Below are 18,975 nucleotides of genomic sequence, written 5' to 3' on the forward strand. Positions count from 1 at the left end.
TATCAAGTTTATGCTAAACTTGAGTCCACAATAAATTGGATATACAACAAATAAATCTTAAAGAATAAATACAATCTCACCACAAAGCCAATAGAAAAATCTTGCTTTGAATACTTCAATTCTTCATGGTTGTAGCACTCAAAAACTCCCTGAGAACTCTACCAATTTATCTTCCTTGTGTGTAACTTGAGCAAAGAAAAATGTTTCCTTTTTCTTTTTTACTCTCTCACACTCTAACTGTGTTTTTCGGACTGCACCTCCTGAAGCTCTAACTGTGTTTTTCTCACAATGGCCGAATGGCACCCTTGCTTCAGCTCTTCTCTCAAGTGTGTTTCTCTCTGTCACACACACTGGCCGAATGGCCCTTTTTTTCTTTCTTTTCTTCTTTTCAGTTTCAGCGTGTCTCACACGCCTAAGTCACTGCCCAAGAAATGGCATGCTGACTTTTGAAGCTTTGCATCACTTCTCATTAAATGGAAAGGTGAATTTGAAGACTCATTGGAACCAAGCTCATAAATGAACTTTGACAAGGCATGGCAAGCAAGTGGGCTGAACCCACACGGTAAGGCACCCAACATCCAATGCACTTAATTAGTTGCAATTTTTCTAGTTGTCCACTTGTGGCTGTATGTAACGAATTATGTTCACTGGAGACATTGGGCCTAAGCTTTGCCCATTAAGGAGAAGATTTCAATTTTCAAAGCTGTATGAGCTTGAGCAAAGATGTCAATCTCCAAACGTTGATCCTTAAATTTGAATATAGTTCTTTTAACAATATCTTGGATTTTTTAAACACAAACAAAATAGCCTAAGAACAATAATAGAAATTTGTTCATCTTAAACCTTATAAAAAACCCATTTAGATCTAAAAAAATTTGAAAGAAACAATACATAAAATGTTTATTTTATTTAGATCTAGCTGTTTTTTAATTTTTTTTTATTATTTTTTTTTTAATGAGGTATTTAGATCTAGCTTGCAGTTTACTAAACAAAAATAGTTAATAGAGAAGTGCGACATCCACGATATTTTCCTAGTAAATCTTAAGTGGTAGATCGTTATGGGCTTTTAAATTAAATCTACCACTAAAATTATTTTTTTGTCTATCAGTAACAACAATTAATAATTTGTCATCTAAAATTTGTTGTGAAAATGTTGTGAAAAAACATTTGTCTTAATTAATATGTTTATTATATTTAGAAATAATAAATGATTTTCAAGATTTAATCTTAGCATCAATAATTAGTATGTTTATCTTTATTAAGAAACAATATGCCAAATGAACCAAAAGTATATTATTTATTCTCTTGCAAATGCGTACTATGGACAAATTGTAATAAGGAAAACATGCAGATTGAAAAATTCATCTTCTTACTAACCCCCTAAAAAAAAATCATAGAGCCGCCATTGCCTATAAACAATTAACACATGAAAATAAATGCACCTATTATTCTATTTAAATACATAACAAAAATTTTGGTCACTACAGTGTTAGTTCAATATATGTACAACCTAATAACTTTTGATTAGATTAATTTTTAAAAATGACAAAGTTTGGCTCCAGATATATTTGAAGCCTTGGCTCTAACCACCAATAGGAAGATAAGATGTGTCATTGATATTTGCAACACACGACTTACTTAATCTAATTAACCAAGTGAGTCATGTGCATTACATATGATAGAACATATGTTATATTTCTATTAGAGATTGAAGTTAAACTTTGTACTTTGAATAATGACATTCAAAAACATTAAAAAAAAAATCATCGGAAAACAAAAGCATATTTAATAACACAAGCATTCAAAAAAAATTTCCTATTCCAAATCAAATATATATATATATATATATATATATTTTTTGAGAATAAAAAAAAATCATTGAAGTTCCTCTTATGTAAAAAAATCATTCAATTAGTGCACTATTTATGGAGAATTAATATATAGAAAAACTTCAAGGGGTTGTTTTAGTGGTTTCTAAGCCATGAGATCTTGGGTTCGAAATCTCTTGCCAACATCATGGAGGCCATCTCATGGGATTTTCTCATGTAATAATCTGGTGTATGTGGGATAAAATGATTGCATACATCCAATTGAATAGTTAGATACTCAAAAAGATCTAAATACCTTCATTTGTCAAAAATAATTATGAAAATAAATGCATTTACCTAATTAATGCAAGATAATAGATTAATTTATTTACATAAATTGATATATTTGATGTTAATGAGGTGGAAAACTAAATGAAGAGAGTGCTCATTTTTTTTCAAGGCATAAACCACCTGGCAAAATCTTAGAAAATTATATATAGGAGTTTGAATTTGGTAAAGAAGGGGTGTCACATCGACTTTTTATTTATTTAAAATTCAATACATTATAACATACATTTATTAACATCTTAATAAACTCCTAATTGGTTTGGATTTTTAGATAAGTATTAGAATTGATTAATGCATGATAATAGATTAATTTATTTACATAAATTGATATATTTGATGTTAATGAGGTGGAAAACTAAATGAAGAGAGTGCTCATTTTTTCCAAGACATAAACCACCAGGCAGAATCTTAGACTATTATATATAAGAGCAGTCCGAATTTGGTAAAGAAGGTGGCGTCACATCAACTTCTTATTTATTTAAAATTCAATATATCCTACCACACACTTATTAACATCTTAGTAAACTCTTAGTTGGTTTGGATTTTCAAATAAGTATTAGAATTGATTATGTGTGATTATGCCTATTCTTTAATACGTGTTATGATGATATGAAATGTTGAAATTAGAGGGTGTAAAACTTAAGTTTTACACCACATCCTTAAAACATTTAACCTTTATATTTAGACGTATGAGCATGCACACGTGGTTTATTCAACACCTAATTTCCACAATATTTTTTTTTTCACATTTTCAATGGAAGTATTAAATTTTAGACAGAAGTTTTATTTTATTTTATTTTATTTTTTTTAAAAAGGTGACTTTTGAAGTTTTGTTTCTCCATGGCTTACGTCGTTAACGATAAGCTAGAATGTTTCATATTTTTTTATTATTTGCTTTATCTTATGTGTTAGGTGATAGATTTGTTGATGGAAGAAGGATTGAGACTTTGGAAAATAAAGGTTTGATTAAGCAAAAAGGAAGCATCAAAACAATTGAGGTTATAATGAGTACTAAATACATATTTCTTTCTCTTTCTTTTCCTTTTATTGTTATTCCAAGCTTATTTGAGGTTTTAGTGAATCATAACAGGGCGAGGATGGTGATACAATTGATTGTGTTGATATTTATCAACAACCTGCTTTTGACCATCCATTTTTGAAAACTCATATTATACAGGTTTCTTTACTTGATTTTTAATTTATTTATTTTGTTAACATTGTTGTTTATTCATTTATTTCATATAATTTGTAATTTGATAGTTCTTCTTATGGACTTTTATTTCAATGTTCATGTAATGCTCTTGTAATTTAAAGAAAAGAAATAATCAAAACAAAGCAGCTGAGGAATGAGGACCGTATCACTTCAAAACTTTTTCACTATATTTGGTTCATGGGCGCGTACAGATGTAGAAGGGAAAGAGTGTGAGGAGAAAATGAGGGAAAAGAAACCTTTTCATTGTTTGAATAGATGGAAATGAATGGGAGATAAAGGAAATGGAAGGATTTTGTTTTACTCCAAATCTACCATTCAATTTCCTTCAAAATTGGAATTAAATGGAGAAAACAGTGAAATAGATAGTTTAAATTTTACTTAAAAAAAAAAAATAATAATTTCCTTCCCTCTTTTTCCTCTTAACCAACATGAAGGATGAGATTTTTCTCTTTTCTTCCATTTTCTCTCCTTGCCCTCTCTCAATTTATCTTCCTTTCTCTTACCCTCTATTTTGCCAAACATAGTGTTGGGCTCAATTAGGCTCTTGGGAAAGTTGAGGCCGAAAACTAATAACTTCTCAAGAAAAAGAAAATCTACCGCTAAAAATATATATTACATGCATTTGTATGTCATACACATTTTTTCTTTCTCTTGTTATAATTTCTTTTTATTATAACCATACTTGCTAAATTTTAAGGATGAAAAAATCGGAGTTAATTATTTCCTTTTTATTTTTTGTCATTACGTTCATTTCAATTATAAGGGTGGGATTATAAAAAAAAATGAAATAATAAATGAAGACTAAAAGCTTAAGCTAAAGAGAAGCACTGACTCCACAATGTTCTTTTCCCACCCCCCCCCCCCCCAAAAAAAAAAAAAAAAAAAAACACTCCACAATGCAATTTCTTATTTCTTAGGTAATATGATTTTTTTTATTTTTTATTTTTATGATTGCTGATGATTAAAACTAGTAATTTGACTTTGGTTGATCAGATGAAACCCAACTCAATCCCAAGTGGTCCAAGGGAGAATTCATATCAAGCTGAGCTATCTCAAAATTGGCATAAAAATGCACAATGTCCAGAAGGAACTGTCCCCATAAGACGAACACAAGAAGATGAATGGGTACCACATAGAAGAACACAACTTAATCATAGCTTTTATGATTCCAGTGGTCATGAGGTATAATCCTTTTTTGTCAAATGACATGATATTTTTTCATATGTAAAATTATGTTATATTTGTATTCTTTAAACTAATTACAGTTGAATTGTGGGTTCTAGTTAGTTCAACTTGTAAAATCTCTGATGGTTAAATGAGAAATTTGGAATTCAATTCCTGTTTACACTAAAAACTGATTGTTGACTTAATTTGATGATAAAAAGTGTATGGACATAGCTACCTTTGGACTACGAGGGGCAATGCCCCTCCCCCCAAATTAAAAAAAAAAAAAAAATATATATATATATATATATATGTACTGGTTTTAGAAATTTTGTTCTATAAAATTACATTTTTTCCCACAAACAATAGCATTGATTCTTTTAAGAGTAATGCTATACTCACAAACTTTTTTACAACATTTTTACAAACTGTTTTGATAGTAAATTCTTATTGCTTTGCACATGGGCCTATTACTCATATGATTTTTTTACTTACTAGTAATCACTTATTACACCAATAATTTATAAAAAAAGTTTGTAACACTAGTATTTTCCTCATTTTAGTGACTATAAAAAAATTTATAGATCTAAAATCTAAAACAAAATATACAAACCCAAAAAAAATAGCTCAATAACAAGAATTACCAATAGTAAAACTAAAAAAAAAAAAAAAAAAAAAAAATTAAGCTCAATTAACTAATTTTATTTAAAATAAACAACCCTTCCTTTTAAAAATTCTAAACAAAAATAATTTTTTTCTTACTGACACCAAAAAAAAAAAAAAGAAAAAAAAAAAATCTCAGTAGCTAAATTGTAACAAAATCAAAAGTTGAAACCACTGCACATAGCCAATAGTAAAACTACTTCTCTTAACTCAAAGTTCTAGCTCCGTCCCTGAAAGAGTACAATCATTAAAAACAGACGCTAGAAGATAAAGCTCTATTAAAAAAAAAAAAAAAACAGTGAAATTAATCTATTTCATTTATAAATTAAAAATTCTTTCTTACATATGAGATTGATATTTTGAACTAGCTAGTATGCCGTTGTCAAATTGGAGGGTGGCGAATATTATGGAGCACAAGCATCATCAAACGTATGGAGCCCTTTTGTTTCTTATGGAGAATTTAGTCTTGCTCAAATATGGGTTGCATCAGGTCCTTCTGGCGAATTAAACACAGTGGAAACTAGATGGAGGGTAAGTTTGTGAAAATAAGGTTTTCTTTACAAAATGGTTAAATATCAATAAACTAAAATTTATATTTTTTTGGTTGTTAAACTAGACATATTACACAAGATACATAACTGATATGACCAAAAATAAAAGTTAAAAACCATTTTTTTTAGAGAATTAAAACCAAAATCTTTGATATGATTAGAAACTTGTGCTATTCAAATGTACCTAAGAAAATTGATATAAGTTTTGAAAATAAGAATTTGCGGTATATATAATTAATAAATTGATAAACATTTCATTTCCTTGTTCCAGGTTACTTCACGTGACAACAAAACAAGATTTTTCACATATTGGACTGTAAGTTAATTTTGCTTATTCCCTATCATCAAGTGCATGTTTTATAAATCAAAAAAGTTAACTTAATTTACCATTTAACAGCAGTTAGTAAATGATATATTTCATGCAAGTGTTTATTGAACTAACTTATTCTTGTTCTTCTAATTAAGAGCGATGGCTACCAAAATGAAGGATGCTTCAATCTTGAATGTCCTGGTTTCGTGCAAGTAAACCAAAATTTTGTCCTTGGTTCTTCCTTAGAACCTGTTTCCAACGCTACCCTTTCATTTGATGTAGGGATAACCATATACAAGGTAATACATAAATTTATTTCCTAAAATAGTTATTCTAACATAAAACAAATTCACAATTTTTTCATGACGACTGAATTGACATTCAATGATTTTTTTAAAAGAGAATATATTGGCAGGGATTATATGAAAATGAGATTACTCCAATAAAAATTACCAAGATAATAGTTAAAAAAATTATTTGTTATTTATGTTTATAGGTGCATTGAACATATATTCCTGCTATTAGGATTATATCTATGTTATGAATGATGCTTTGTCATTTATTTATTTTTATTTTTTTGGGCATGATGGGTGTTTTTTCATTATTCATGTTATATGTTTACAGGTCCCTAAATATATATGTTTACAGGTGCATTGAATATATTCTTTGAAGGAATATATCTATATTATAGATGTATTATCTATGTTATGGATGATTTATATTTATCCAAGATATGCAATTTGTTGGATGTTAAAGAAAACGTTTTAAAATTTTAGTAGTTTTTTTTCTTCCATTTTACATCGTGCCAAGCACTAGAAAATATATACACAGCATTTTCATGTATATAGTCCAATACTAGAAAATGAAAATATTTTTTTGCAAATATTTTAGACTTAAAATATTTTACCTTTGCAAATCTTTTATGTAAAATATTTTACACAACACTTTCAAGTATACAACTAAACACTGTAAAATGAAAATATTTTCATGCAAATATTTTACATGTAAAATATTTTACCTCTGCAAATATTTTATGTCGAAACAAATAGAGTGTAAATGTACGTGTGTGAAACTTTTTCTTGGAGACTTAAAATCTGACCTTTAACTCCCACACCCAACAAGTACTGATACTTGTAAAGTGATCATTGCATCAAGGGTGTGCAATGGCTAACATAAGATGATTTCTATTCCTATATTTGTGCTTAAATATGAAATTTGATAATTATTGTTTTTATTAATAAAAATTTATAATTATTAAATCTTTATATGCAGCTATACATCCTCAATTAATACATTTGTTATGATTGTGATTGTATATGTAATTAGGAAAGTGCTTGGCTTCAACCACTAATAGAAAGATAATATGTGTCTCATCGTGTGCAATTCACATTACAATGATTTACTTGAACTCCAGTCCTCGTTCCTCACACCCAACAAGCACTTATACTTGTTTTATCATTTAAAGAAATTATGTTGTAGTAATATTTTAATGGACAATTTAAACATAGAATAGAAATTTAATTGAATTGAAAAATATAAATAGAATAGTGATGAGTAAATTTGTCTCAAAAGTTTATGCCAATGTGGCACAATATTATGAGCTGAATTAAAAATCAAACGGTCTTAGTTCGATATATATTATTATAGTTTTCTAAATAAAATTATTTCATAGTATTACTCTTTCTAAAATAGCTTATGCACATGCTAAGACAAGACTTTGGGGAAAATGCGTTTGACTCTATGTACGTAAAACTGTTTTCATACACAGCCACTATATAATTCCAATCATAACCAAAAAAAAAACTGACATTGCCTAGGGGAGATTTTGTAGTCTATATAATATTGGGTACTTGCCTTGCTCACTAAATTCTTGACTTATTATATGCTTTAGGAGAATGGAAATTGGTGGCTCCAAGTGCAAGATCAGGTACCTGGGTATTGGCCTGGCTCCATCTTCAAATATTTAACGAGTAATGCTACCAAAATTAATTGGGGTGGAGAGGTTTACAACTCGGAACCGAATGGTAATCACATAAGGACTCAAATGGATAGTGACCATTTCGGCAGTCAAGGGCGTAGTGGAAAAGCAAGTTTTTTTCGAAATATTGGATATACCGATAACAGTAGCAAGTTCAGAGATGTGGAGGCTCAAAGTCTGAATACAGTTGCAACAAGACCATCTTGCTGTAATGTAAAAGTAGCAAATAATACCAATGGAGTCTTTGGAACCCATTTCTATTTCGGGGGTCCTGGGTATTTAACACAATGTGCAAAATAGCAAGTGGGGGAAAAGAAAGTCATTGTGATAACAATAATAATTCACATGTTCCCATAAAAAAATAATAATAATAATTCACAGATTGGAGAGATCCCAGAAAGGTGAAAACGTTTTGGTTTACACAGTTATCACTTAATATTTTTGTTTATGATCCAATTATTTTGGCCAAAACACTATTTTGGTGCCTAGATTTTGGGATTATAGTCAATTTGGTCCCTATATTTTAGTGACAGTCAATTTGGTCCATGTTATTTTTAGCTCACACTCAATTTAATCCATACCATTAACTCACTAACAGAAAATGTATACGTGGCAAACGGTGTGCACTGCCGATACACTTGAATATGTAATTAATGCCATGTAAAAGATGTAGACCAATTAAAGATTGCAGCGTCAATTATAAAAACACAGTAAGCTCCAACTTAGCTAATCTAAGTTTTCAACCCAGACAGATTTCACTTATCCCATGACCCAAACAACCCTGTCCATTACTTGTCAAACCAACCCATTCTCGGCCACTTCATCTTTATCTTCATTGCTATGCCGCTTGCCATCGGTGCCGATATCTCCATAACTCGGCAACAAAGATGAAGATGAAGATGAAGGTTGAGTTTGATTGACAAGTGATGAACGGAGCTGATTGGGTCATGGGTGAAGTGGGATCTTTTTGGGGTTGAAAACTTAGATTAGTTGAGTTGTAGTTTACTGTGTATTTTTAATTGATTTGGCAATTTTTAATTGGTCCAAATCTTCTACATTACATTAATTACATATTTAAGTGTGCCAACAGTGCATATTGTTTGCTATGTAAACATTTTCCGTTAGTAAGTTAACGGTAAGGACTAAATTGAGTATAAGTTGAAAATAATAAGGATCGAATTGTTGTGACTCCAAAATAGAGGGACCAAAATAGTGTTTTCATCATTATTTATACACTAATATGCTCGGCAGCTCGGGGAACAATTTTCAAAGACTAGTCAAATTCTGCACTATTGAGAAGCACCAAAATTAACAAAACTGTCGGAATTGCTATTGGAACACACACACAAAAAATAAATAAATAAATAAAAAAAGGTAACGTAATAGAAGCCTCATTAGGTTAACCGAGTGAACGAGAAGAACAGGAAAAACTATTCCTTCTACTCGCAAGTGCTTATGCTTGCTAGTAGAATAAGCACTTGTAACAAAGAACATCATTTAGATTTCATGTCTCTTCTGTTCTCTATTCTTCCTTTGACATCCTTCTTACTTTTTTAGTTCTTGTTACAAATTGCTCTTCAGCCCAAATTGGTGATTACGATTTTCTTTCTAAGAAACTGCTATACAAATTAGATCTAGAGAGCCTTCCCATGAAAGACAAAAACAGAAAATCCCATCAATGTTGATTAAATATTGAAGAACCTTATTTGTGAGCCGAAGTTCATTGAAGCCACATAGTTTGTCACCTTGTGATCAGTGAGTTCACTGAATTGCCTAAGTTTGGCGCAGATGAGTTCATGCATGGTGGAGATTATGTAGAAGTGCAGTGCGGGCTTCTAGAATAGTCTCATTTATGTTTGTCACCTTCTTATTTCATCCCTATCGGCTTAAGCTCCATGGACTAAATCTAATAAAATCTGTCATTTAAAATCATTAAGTAGCTTACGCTTCCATGTTAGGTCGAGTCACAAATCAGATCAAACACAATTTTTGCCATGGAGTTAATTAAATCTTTGTGTGTGTGTGTAACTCCATTGTACACTTATCTTCCATATAATCCTTTTAAAAATGATTATGGGGAAAAAAATTCCTTATAAAAATATATCTTTTAAATTCTAGATTGAATGTAATTAAAAATGCTTTTATCTTTTTTTTTTTTGTTTTTGTTTTAATTTTTGCCAAAGAAACTCAATTTCAGCAATAATGTTATATTCTAAATCAATAGTTTCTTATATTCTTTCTCCCAAAAAAAAAAAAGTTTCTTATATAAATCTTACAAAATAATCATAAAAACTCTTTTTACATAAATATTTGGTATACTACCTATAAATAATCAGTACATGAAAATATATGCATTTAAAATATTGTATGCATAATTTAAATTAAACAAAATACTTAAAATATGAATATGTGATTGATTACATAGTGAGTGGCATAACATTGCTTAAGTTTATATGTGTGTGTATAATTTTAAATCATCAATGCACCATTTATGGAGAATTAATATATGAAAATAAATGGTAGGTAAACAAATGAAAATAAATGCATTTACCTAATGAATGCATGATAATTAATTACTTATATAAAAATAGTAATTCATGATAATTAATTACTTATAAAAAAATGAATGATAAATTTTTTTGTGAGAAAAAAAAAAGAATGATAATTAATAAATATATAGAAATAGTTTGACTCCAAACATGTTTGGAGCTTTGTAGTTCAATGACTAGTAGGAAAATGGCACTTGTCTCATTATGACGGTTATTGTTTTATGTTGCTAAAGTAACTATACATGAGAAAAAATGTCATATTTCAAATAACATAAATTTTATTATACATATATATATATATATATATATATATTACTTAAATGCAATAGAATTTCTTTCTAATAATAAGTGTTCTTATAAAATTTTATTAAAAAAAAAAATCATCGAAGTTCCTTTTATATAAATCATTAGTGCACCATTTATGAAAAATTAATATATGAAAATAAATGGAAGGCAAAAAAATGAAAATAAATGCATTTACCTAATGAATGCATGATAATTAATGACTTATATAAAAATACTAATACATGATAATTAATTACTTATAAAAAAATGCATGATAAATGACATGTTCATTATGTCATTTTCAAAGAGTCTTGCTGCTCAACAGGCCCCTTCTACCAATAGAAACATGAATGGCTCAAATACTCCCACCCTCAATGTAAGTATCAAATTTCCAAAAAAAAAAAAAAAAACTCTCGCCAAATTTTGTATCAATCTTATGTTATTTACTATTCAAAACTCATATTAATTAGAGTAAATTGTAAATTATACTCCTAAATTTTGGAGTGTTTGGATTTTACACCTTGAAGTTTCAGTATTTAGATTTTATCTTCTAAGGTTTAGGATTATTTGGATTTTACACTTCGAAATTCTGAAACTTTAGGGTGTAAAATCCAAACACCCAAAAACTTTAGGGAGTAAAATCTAAACACTTCTAAAATATAGGGAGTAAAATTCAAATTCTGAAATGTTAAGGTGTAATATCTAAACATTACCAAACTCCAGGGGGTAAAATCTAAATTCTGAAATTTCAGGGTGTAAAATCCAATCACCCTCAAACTTTAAGGGTGTAATTTGCAATTTGCCATATTAATTATGTGCAAAATTTAAATTCAAAAACTTGAAATATGAACATTGATCATCTTGAAATTTCGCAAGTATGAAGGAAAGTTAATTAATGCATAATAATATATTAATATATCGACATAAATTGATATATTTAATGTTAATGAGGTGGAAAACTAAATGAAGAGAATCTGCATGTTTTTGTAAGGCATATACCCTTTGACAGAATCCTAGACTATTATATATAGACGTTTAAAAAGAAAATCATTGAAGTTCATTTTATATAAATCATTAGTGCACCACATATGGAGAATAAATACATGAAAATAAATGAATTTAGATAATTAATGCATGATAATAAATTAATATATTGACATAAATTGAAGAGAATCTGCATCTTTTGGTAAGGCATAAACCACTTAACAAATCCTAGACTATTATATATAGAGGTGTGAGCACGCACACATGTGGTTTATTCAAAGCCTAATTTCCGTAATATTTTGTATCATACGAGGAAGTATCAATTTTTAGACAGAAGTGCTATTAAAAAATAAGTGACTTTTGCAGCTTTGTTTCCCATGGCTTACGTCGTTAACAATAAACTAGAATGCTTCATATGTTTTTTGTTTGCTTTATCTTATGTGTTAGGAGATAGCTTTGTTGGTGGAAGAAGGATTGAGACTATGAAAAATAAAGGCTTCATTAAGCAAAAAGGAACCATCAAAACCATTGAGGTTATAATGAATACTAAATAATTCTTTCTTTCTATTTCCTTTTATTTTGATTCAATATATACATATATTCCAATCTTATTTAAGATTTTAATGAATTTACAGGGCGAGGAGGGTGATACAATTGATTGCGTTGATATTTACCAACAACCTGCTTTTGATCATCCATTTCTCAAAAATCATATTATACAGGTTTCTTTACTTGATTTTTAATTAATTTATTCAGTATTTTAATTAATTCTGTCACTGTTGTTGTTCACTCAAACATTTCATATAAGTTGTAATTTTCAGTTCTTTTTTGAGGGTTATTTCAATTTTCATGTAATTTTCTTGTAATTTAAAGAAAAAGAAAGAATAAAAAAAAAGTCGCTGAGGAATGAGGACCACTTCAAGACTTTTTGACTATATTTGGTTCAATGGAAAAGAGGTCGAAGGGAAAGGGATTGAGGGACAAATGAGGGAAAAGAAACCCTTCCAATGTTTTGTTGGATGGAAATGAATTGGAGATAAATGAATCCAAAGGATTTTGTTTCACTCCAAATCCACTATTTAATTTTCTTCCAAATTGGAAAGAAATGGAAAAAAAAAAAGTGTGAAAAGATAAAATACAAAAAAAAAAAAAAAAAAAAAGTTGAAATCATTTCCTTCCTCTTTTTCCTCTTAACCAAACAACATGAAGGATGAAAATTTTCTCTTTTCTTCCATTTCCTCTCTTTGCCCTCTCTCAATTTCTTTTCCTTTCTCACACCCTCCATTTTGCCAAACATAGTGTTAAGTTCAATTGGGATCTTGGGAAAGTTGAGGCTGGAAACTAAGGCCACATTTGATACATTATAATGGTGATTACATAGGAATATGAATAAATATTACAAGTAATATAAGAGGTGTTATTGAATAAATATTACTATTCAATTGATTGGTAAAAACATAGGCATAGAACTTTGGATCTATATTTAATAGGTAGAATGAAGGCATACTTAAACCAAATTTCCTATAACACCCCCACTTATGAAATTATATTACACTTCTAGTTTAACATCTTATTCCTATCTTGATTCTTAAAAAAAATATATATATATATATATATATATATAAAATTTCCAATATCACTGTAACTCATCATGATTTTTAAAAGTAATATAATATCACCGAAGCATCAGAGCAATAGGCTTAAGGACCTAAAATGTGCTCAAATTTTGAGATTTACTATCATGGCTAAAGCAGCGACAATAAAGCAGAAAAAATCAATTGCAAATATTAGCGACAAATATTACTGGGGTTGTAGAAAATATGCCAATCTAAAATCCTTATTCGTGGGTAGCAAACAATTTTAGATTGCAGCAAGTGCTAGAATTCGCAGGAGAGAAAGAGAGAGAGAGAGAAGAAGAAGCTAGCATGAGAGACAGTGACAACTAAACGAGGGCTTTTTGGAATCCAGAGCTTTTCAGTCTATCAAATGTACCTGTACAGGACTTGAAACTGCATTCTTTTAACAAATATGCATGTTTTGGTGTGTCAACCATTGGGCCACAAGCTTTGTGTCGGTCAAAATTGGAAAATTACTATATATAAAGACAATTTATGAATTAAATTTATTAAAAAAAAATACATTATCATTTGACCTCAGCTAAATCTTGGTTCAATCTCAAAAATCTTAAACCTTTCACTTTGTTGGTCGTTTGAACGGTCTAGATTTCAAAACCATGGTATTGTGATGAATTTGCCACTATTTCCCCACCATCCCAAACTCCCCAAAGAAAATAAAGAAAAAAAAAAAATCCATAGCTAAAATTATCTTTTACATGCATTTGCATATCATACACATTTCATCTTGCCTTTTTTATAGTTCTCTTTTAAAATAGCCATCCTTTCTAAATATTATGGATGAAAAAAATCAGATAGTTAATTATTTCCTTTATATATATATATATATATATATTTTCATTACTTTGGTATAAGTTATGGGGGCGAGATTATTAAAAAAGAAAAGAAACGAAATAATAAATAAAGAAAATTAAAGCTGAAGCTGAAGAGAAGTACTGACTCCACATTGCAATTTCTTATTTCTTAGGTCATATATATGATTCTTTGCTTTAGCTTTTCATTATGATTACTGAGGATTAAAACTAGTAATTTGACTTTGGTTGATCAGATGAAGCCCAACTCAATCCCAAGCAGTCCAAAAGAGAATACATATCAAGCTGAGCTATTCCAAAATTGGCATAAAAATGGACAATGCCCAGAAGGAACAGTCCCCATAAGACGAACACAAGAAGATGAAGACACTCGTGGTGTCAAATGGATACCACGTAGAACACAACTTAATCATAGCTTTTATGATATCAGTAATCATGAGGTATATCATTTTTATCAAATGACGTGATATATGTACATATATATTAATCAAGTTGCACCTTAATTACGCTTTAAACTAATTACACTCGAATTATTCTATTTTAAACTAGCATGCCATTGTTAGTTTCGGGGTTGGCGAAATCTATGGCGCACATGCATCATTAAATGTATGGAACCCTTTCGTTGATGATGGAGAATTTAGTCTTGCTCAAATATGGGTTTTGGCAGGTCCTGATGAAGAATTAAACACAATCGAAGCTGGATGGAAGGTAAGTTTCAGAAAATAAGGTTTTTTTTTTTGGGCAATGAAACAAGACATATTACACAATAGGCAAAATGAGAAACGAACTGTTATCATCTACTGCACAAGAACCCAACACATAATGCAAAATTAAAGAGATAGGGATGGTTCCTTCCCGATTACAAGAGAAGGTCCAACTAGCAAGCGACTTTGATCCTTCACGAGTACAAGAGAAAATGAACAAAAGTGAAATTTTAAAACCATTTTTTTGAATGAATTAAAACCAAAAACTTTGATATGATATTTGAATGTACCTAAGAAAACTGATATTAGTTTTGAAAATAGAAGTTTGCGGTATGTATAATATATTGACAAGCATTTCATTTCATTTTCAGGTTACTTCACCAGAAAACAAGACAAAGTTGTTCACATTTTGGACTGTAAGTTAATTTGCTTGATTATTACTTTTTTCCAAAATAAGATTAAATTTGCATTAGAATTTTAGAACTAGTCTATCCACCTGCGCTATCATCAAGTGCAGCCTTTTTAAATCAAGTCACTTACCTTCAATGTTTAAAATTAGTAATAAATAAAACATTTCATGCAAGTGTTTCTTGAACTAACTTATTCTTGTCCTTGTAATTAAGAGTGATGGTTACCAAAGTACGGGATGCTTCAATCTAGAATGTCCTGGTTTCGTGCAAGTAAACAAGAATTTTTCCCTTGATTCTCCCATAGAACCTGTTTCCAGGTACTCTGCACAGCAATTCGATATAGGGATAACCATATACAAGGTAATACGTATATTTATTTCCTAAAACAAATATTCTAATATATATAAAAAAAAAATAATCACAATTTTTTCGTTACTAAAATGAGATACAATGATTTTTTATTTTTTATTTATTTATTTTATTTAAAGAGGATATACAATGATTAATATAAAGTGATGTCAATGGTGGGGACTATATGAAAATTATATTACTCCAATAAAAAATTACCAATTCAATATTTATAAAAATAACTAGTTTTTTTTTTTTTTTTTACTAAATAAAAATAACTAGTTGATAACACATTGAATGCACATAAATTTGATTTCTATTCCTTTTTGTTTTTGCTTAAATATGAAATTTAATAATTATGATTGTTATTAATAAACATTTATAATGATCAAGTCTTTATATGGTACTAGGTATTCAAAAAATGACTAAATTTATTATAGCCCAATGCTATAACTCCCACTTAAAAATTTTAAATAACTATATATTTTGAAAATATAGCCATTTGATTTCATATTCTTTATGTTCTTAATACACATATCAAAAAGTCAATAAGATGTTATTTATTATTAGATTCATAATATATATATATATATATATATATATATTTTTTTTTTTTATGTATGATTTTAGACTACAAAACTTGAAATTTAAACATAAGATTGACAGCATAGCTAATAATTTTTTGTCTTCTAGAAATTTTTGTAAGTAAAGAGGATATAAGAAGAAAATGTAATCTAATAGTGGATTTGTTAAATTTCACATCCAATAAAAAAATAGTGAATGAAGTTGTAACCTTAGACTATAATCAAATTTGTGGCTAAACTTTGTCATTTAAAAAAAAAAAAAAACCTTTATTATATGGAACCATATATCCTAGAATAAGGAATTTGTTATGATTGTGTTTGTATATGTAATTATATGTTCTATTATTTAAAGAGATTATGGTGTATATGTAATTATGATGTGTGGAACAATATCATAAGGTGAATAAAAAATCAAACGGCTCTCTCTCTCTCTCTCTCTCTCTCTCTCTCTCTCTCTCTCTCTCTCTCTCTCTCTCTCTCTATATATATATATATATATATATATATGTTATTATACTTCTCTGAAAAAAAATTATTTCCTAGTAGTAGTAGTACTCTTTCTAAAATATCTTATGTACATGCTAAACCTAGGACTTTGCGGAAAAATAATTTGACTCTTTGTAAAACCGTTTTGATGCTTAGCCATTATCTCTCTCTATAAAATTTTGTGTACATGTCATGGTCACTAAATTCTTGAACTTATTATGCTTCAGGAGAACGGAAAATGGTGGTTCCAAGTGCAAGATCAGGTGCTTGGATATTGGCCCGGCACCATCTTCAACTATTTAGTGAGTAGTGCTAGCAGAATTGAATGGGGTGGGGAGGTTTACAATGCGGAACTGGGTGATCATCATACAAGGACTCAAATGGGGAGTGGCCATTTTGGGAATGAAGGCTATGGAAAAGCAAGTTATTTTCGAAATATTGGATACATGGATAACAGTGGCAAGTTCATAGACGTGGAGGCTCAAAGTCTGAAAAAATATGCGACAAGACCATCTTGCTATAATGTAGAAGTTGCAAATAATACTAATGGAGGCTTTGGAACCCATTTCTATTTTGGGGGTCCTGGCTATTCAACACAATGTGCAAATTAGCAAGTGGGAAAAAAAAAATGAAAAAAATCATTGTGATAACTATAATAATCCACACATGCGAGAGGTCTCAGAAAGGCAATTACGTTTGTTTTTTACATGGTTATCGCTCAAATGTTATTGTGGTCCAATTAAATTTTCAATGATACATATCTTTGGAGGCACAATATTTTATGTTTTTATCTTTGTATTTTTTACTGAATCAGTAACTTTCATAAACAAACCAAGAACACAAAATCCGTACAATAGAAAGAAAATTCATGGGGCCAATAAGTAATTTTATGTATAAATTTTAATTTATCGTCTGCTATTCCGGATTTGTGTAGAAGTGCAGGGGTTCTAGCTAGAATAGTTTATTTCATCTTAGTTGATCGACCTTTGTCGGCCCAGGCCTCAACTTTATAGACTAAGCCTCAATACATGGTTATGAATAGTCTCATTATCGTAGAAAATATTTTAGAGCAGTCAAAGCTAATGCATCTCTCGTTAAAACCTAGTTTAAAAAAAAAAAAAAAAAAAAAAAAAAAAAAACCCAGCTGAAAGCAATTCTATTCTAAAAAATTCTCTCTTTATTTATCTGCCCATAAAAACTAAGCAAACAACATGCATACGCACTAGTCTCTCGACCAGAAACCAAATAGCTATCCAATATCCACAATCCCTCCTCACTTTGATGCTGTTGTATTCTCGGATCCTGTTGCTTCGGGTTATTGGGCAATGATACGGAATGACAAGGGCAAGGTAATGGCAGCTTTCTCTGTTAAAGGATTTCTCTATTATGTTAGACATATTTCTAAAGGTGCTTTTTGGATTGAGGTCTCACCTTCCCCTGCTCTGGAGGGTTTGTGTTTTGATTTGGCTCATTTATAGTTATATATTATATTTAGTTTAGGTTTCCAAAAAAAAGAATAAATAAATAAATAAAACAATCCCAAATAGGTATTGTATGTGTGGTGCATTTTATAACATTTCGTAAGAAATATATTATGTCCCATCACTCCCATGGATTATTCTTATTATAAGTTATAATGTTTATCAACTTCACTTATAATTAAGTATATGAACCAATTGCATTAGTAATTAATAAAGTTTCAATTAACTCCATAAATTTAAGTGTACAATTATCTTTTATATAATCCTTTCTGTAAGGTTGAATTTATTCAACTATGTGTTGGTTTTATTCCGTGCTAAATTTGCTTGTAATTCAGCATATAGAAACCCTATATTTAGGTGGGAATAATGTAAGGGTTGTGCGTGAGAGAGTGTGAAGAATTGATCAAGTGTGTGCAATCAAAAGGCAACTCGTGACTGACTTATGAGTGGTGACTCGCTAGAATGTGTCACACGTGTGGAGCATGCAGGAAGTTGAAAGATCAAGACAGCTGAATCACTACAGGACAAAAATTACAGACTAGCTTTTCTGTTATTTGGCAATTGGAACTCGCGACTTATCCCAGTTGCAAGTGACTCGCCAGTGCACCCTGTTTTGTTGAAAAATGACTTTTCACATTCCTTCTCATACCCTACTATAAATAC

At 29.6% G+C, this 18,975-nt stretch overlaps 1 protein-coding gene across 1 annotated transcript; it reads left to right on the top strand.

The window, feature by feature from the left end:
• The first annotated feature begins 14,535 nt into the window (after positions 1–14,535).
• On the top strand, positions 14,536–17,448 carry LOC115990081. The gene is made up of 5 exons (XM_031113944.1): positions 14,536–14,739; positions 14,849–15,007; positions 15,375–15,419; positions 15,627–15,773; positions 17,059–17,448. The coding sequence occupies exons 1-5, from the start codon at positions 14,536–14,538 to the stop codon at positions 17,440–17,442; spliced, it is 939 nt and encodes a 312-aa protein (XP_030969804.1). The 3' UTR covers positions 17,443–17,448.
• The last annotated feature ends 1,527 nt before the right edge of the window (positions 17,449–18,975 follow it).

This window comes from Quercus lobata, chromosome 5, assembly GCF_001633185.2.
Source record: "Quercus lobata isolate SW786 chromosome 5, ValleyOak3.0 Primary Assembly, whole genome shotgun sequence".
In the NCBI taxonomy this organism is placed as follows: domain Eukaryota; kingdom Viridiplantae; phylum Streptophyta; class Magnoliopsida; order Fagales; family Fagaceae; genus Quercus; species Quercus lobata.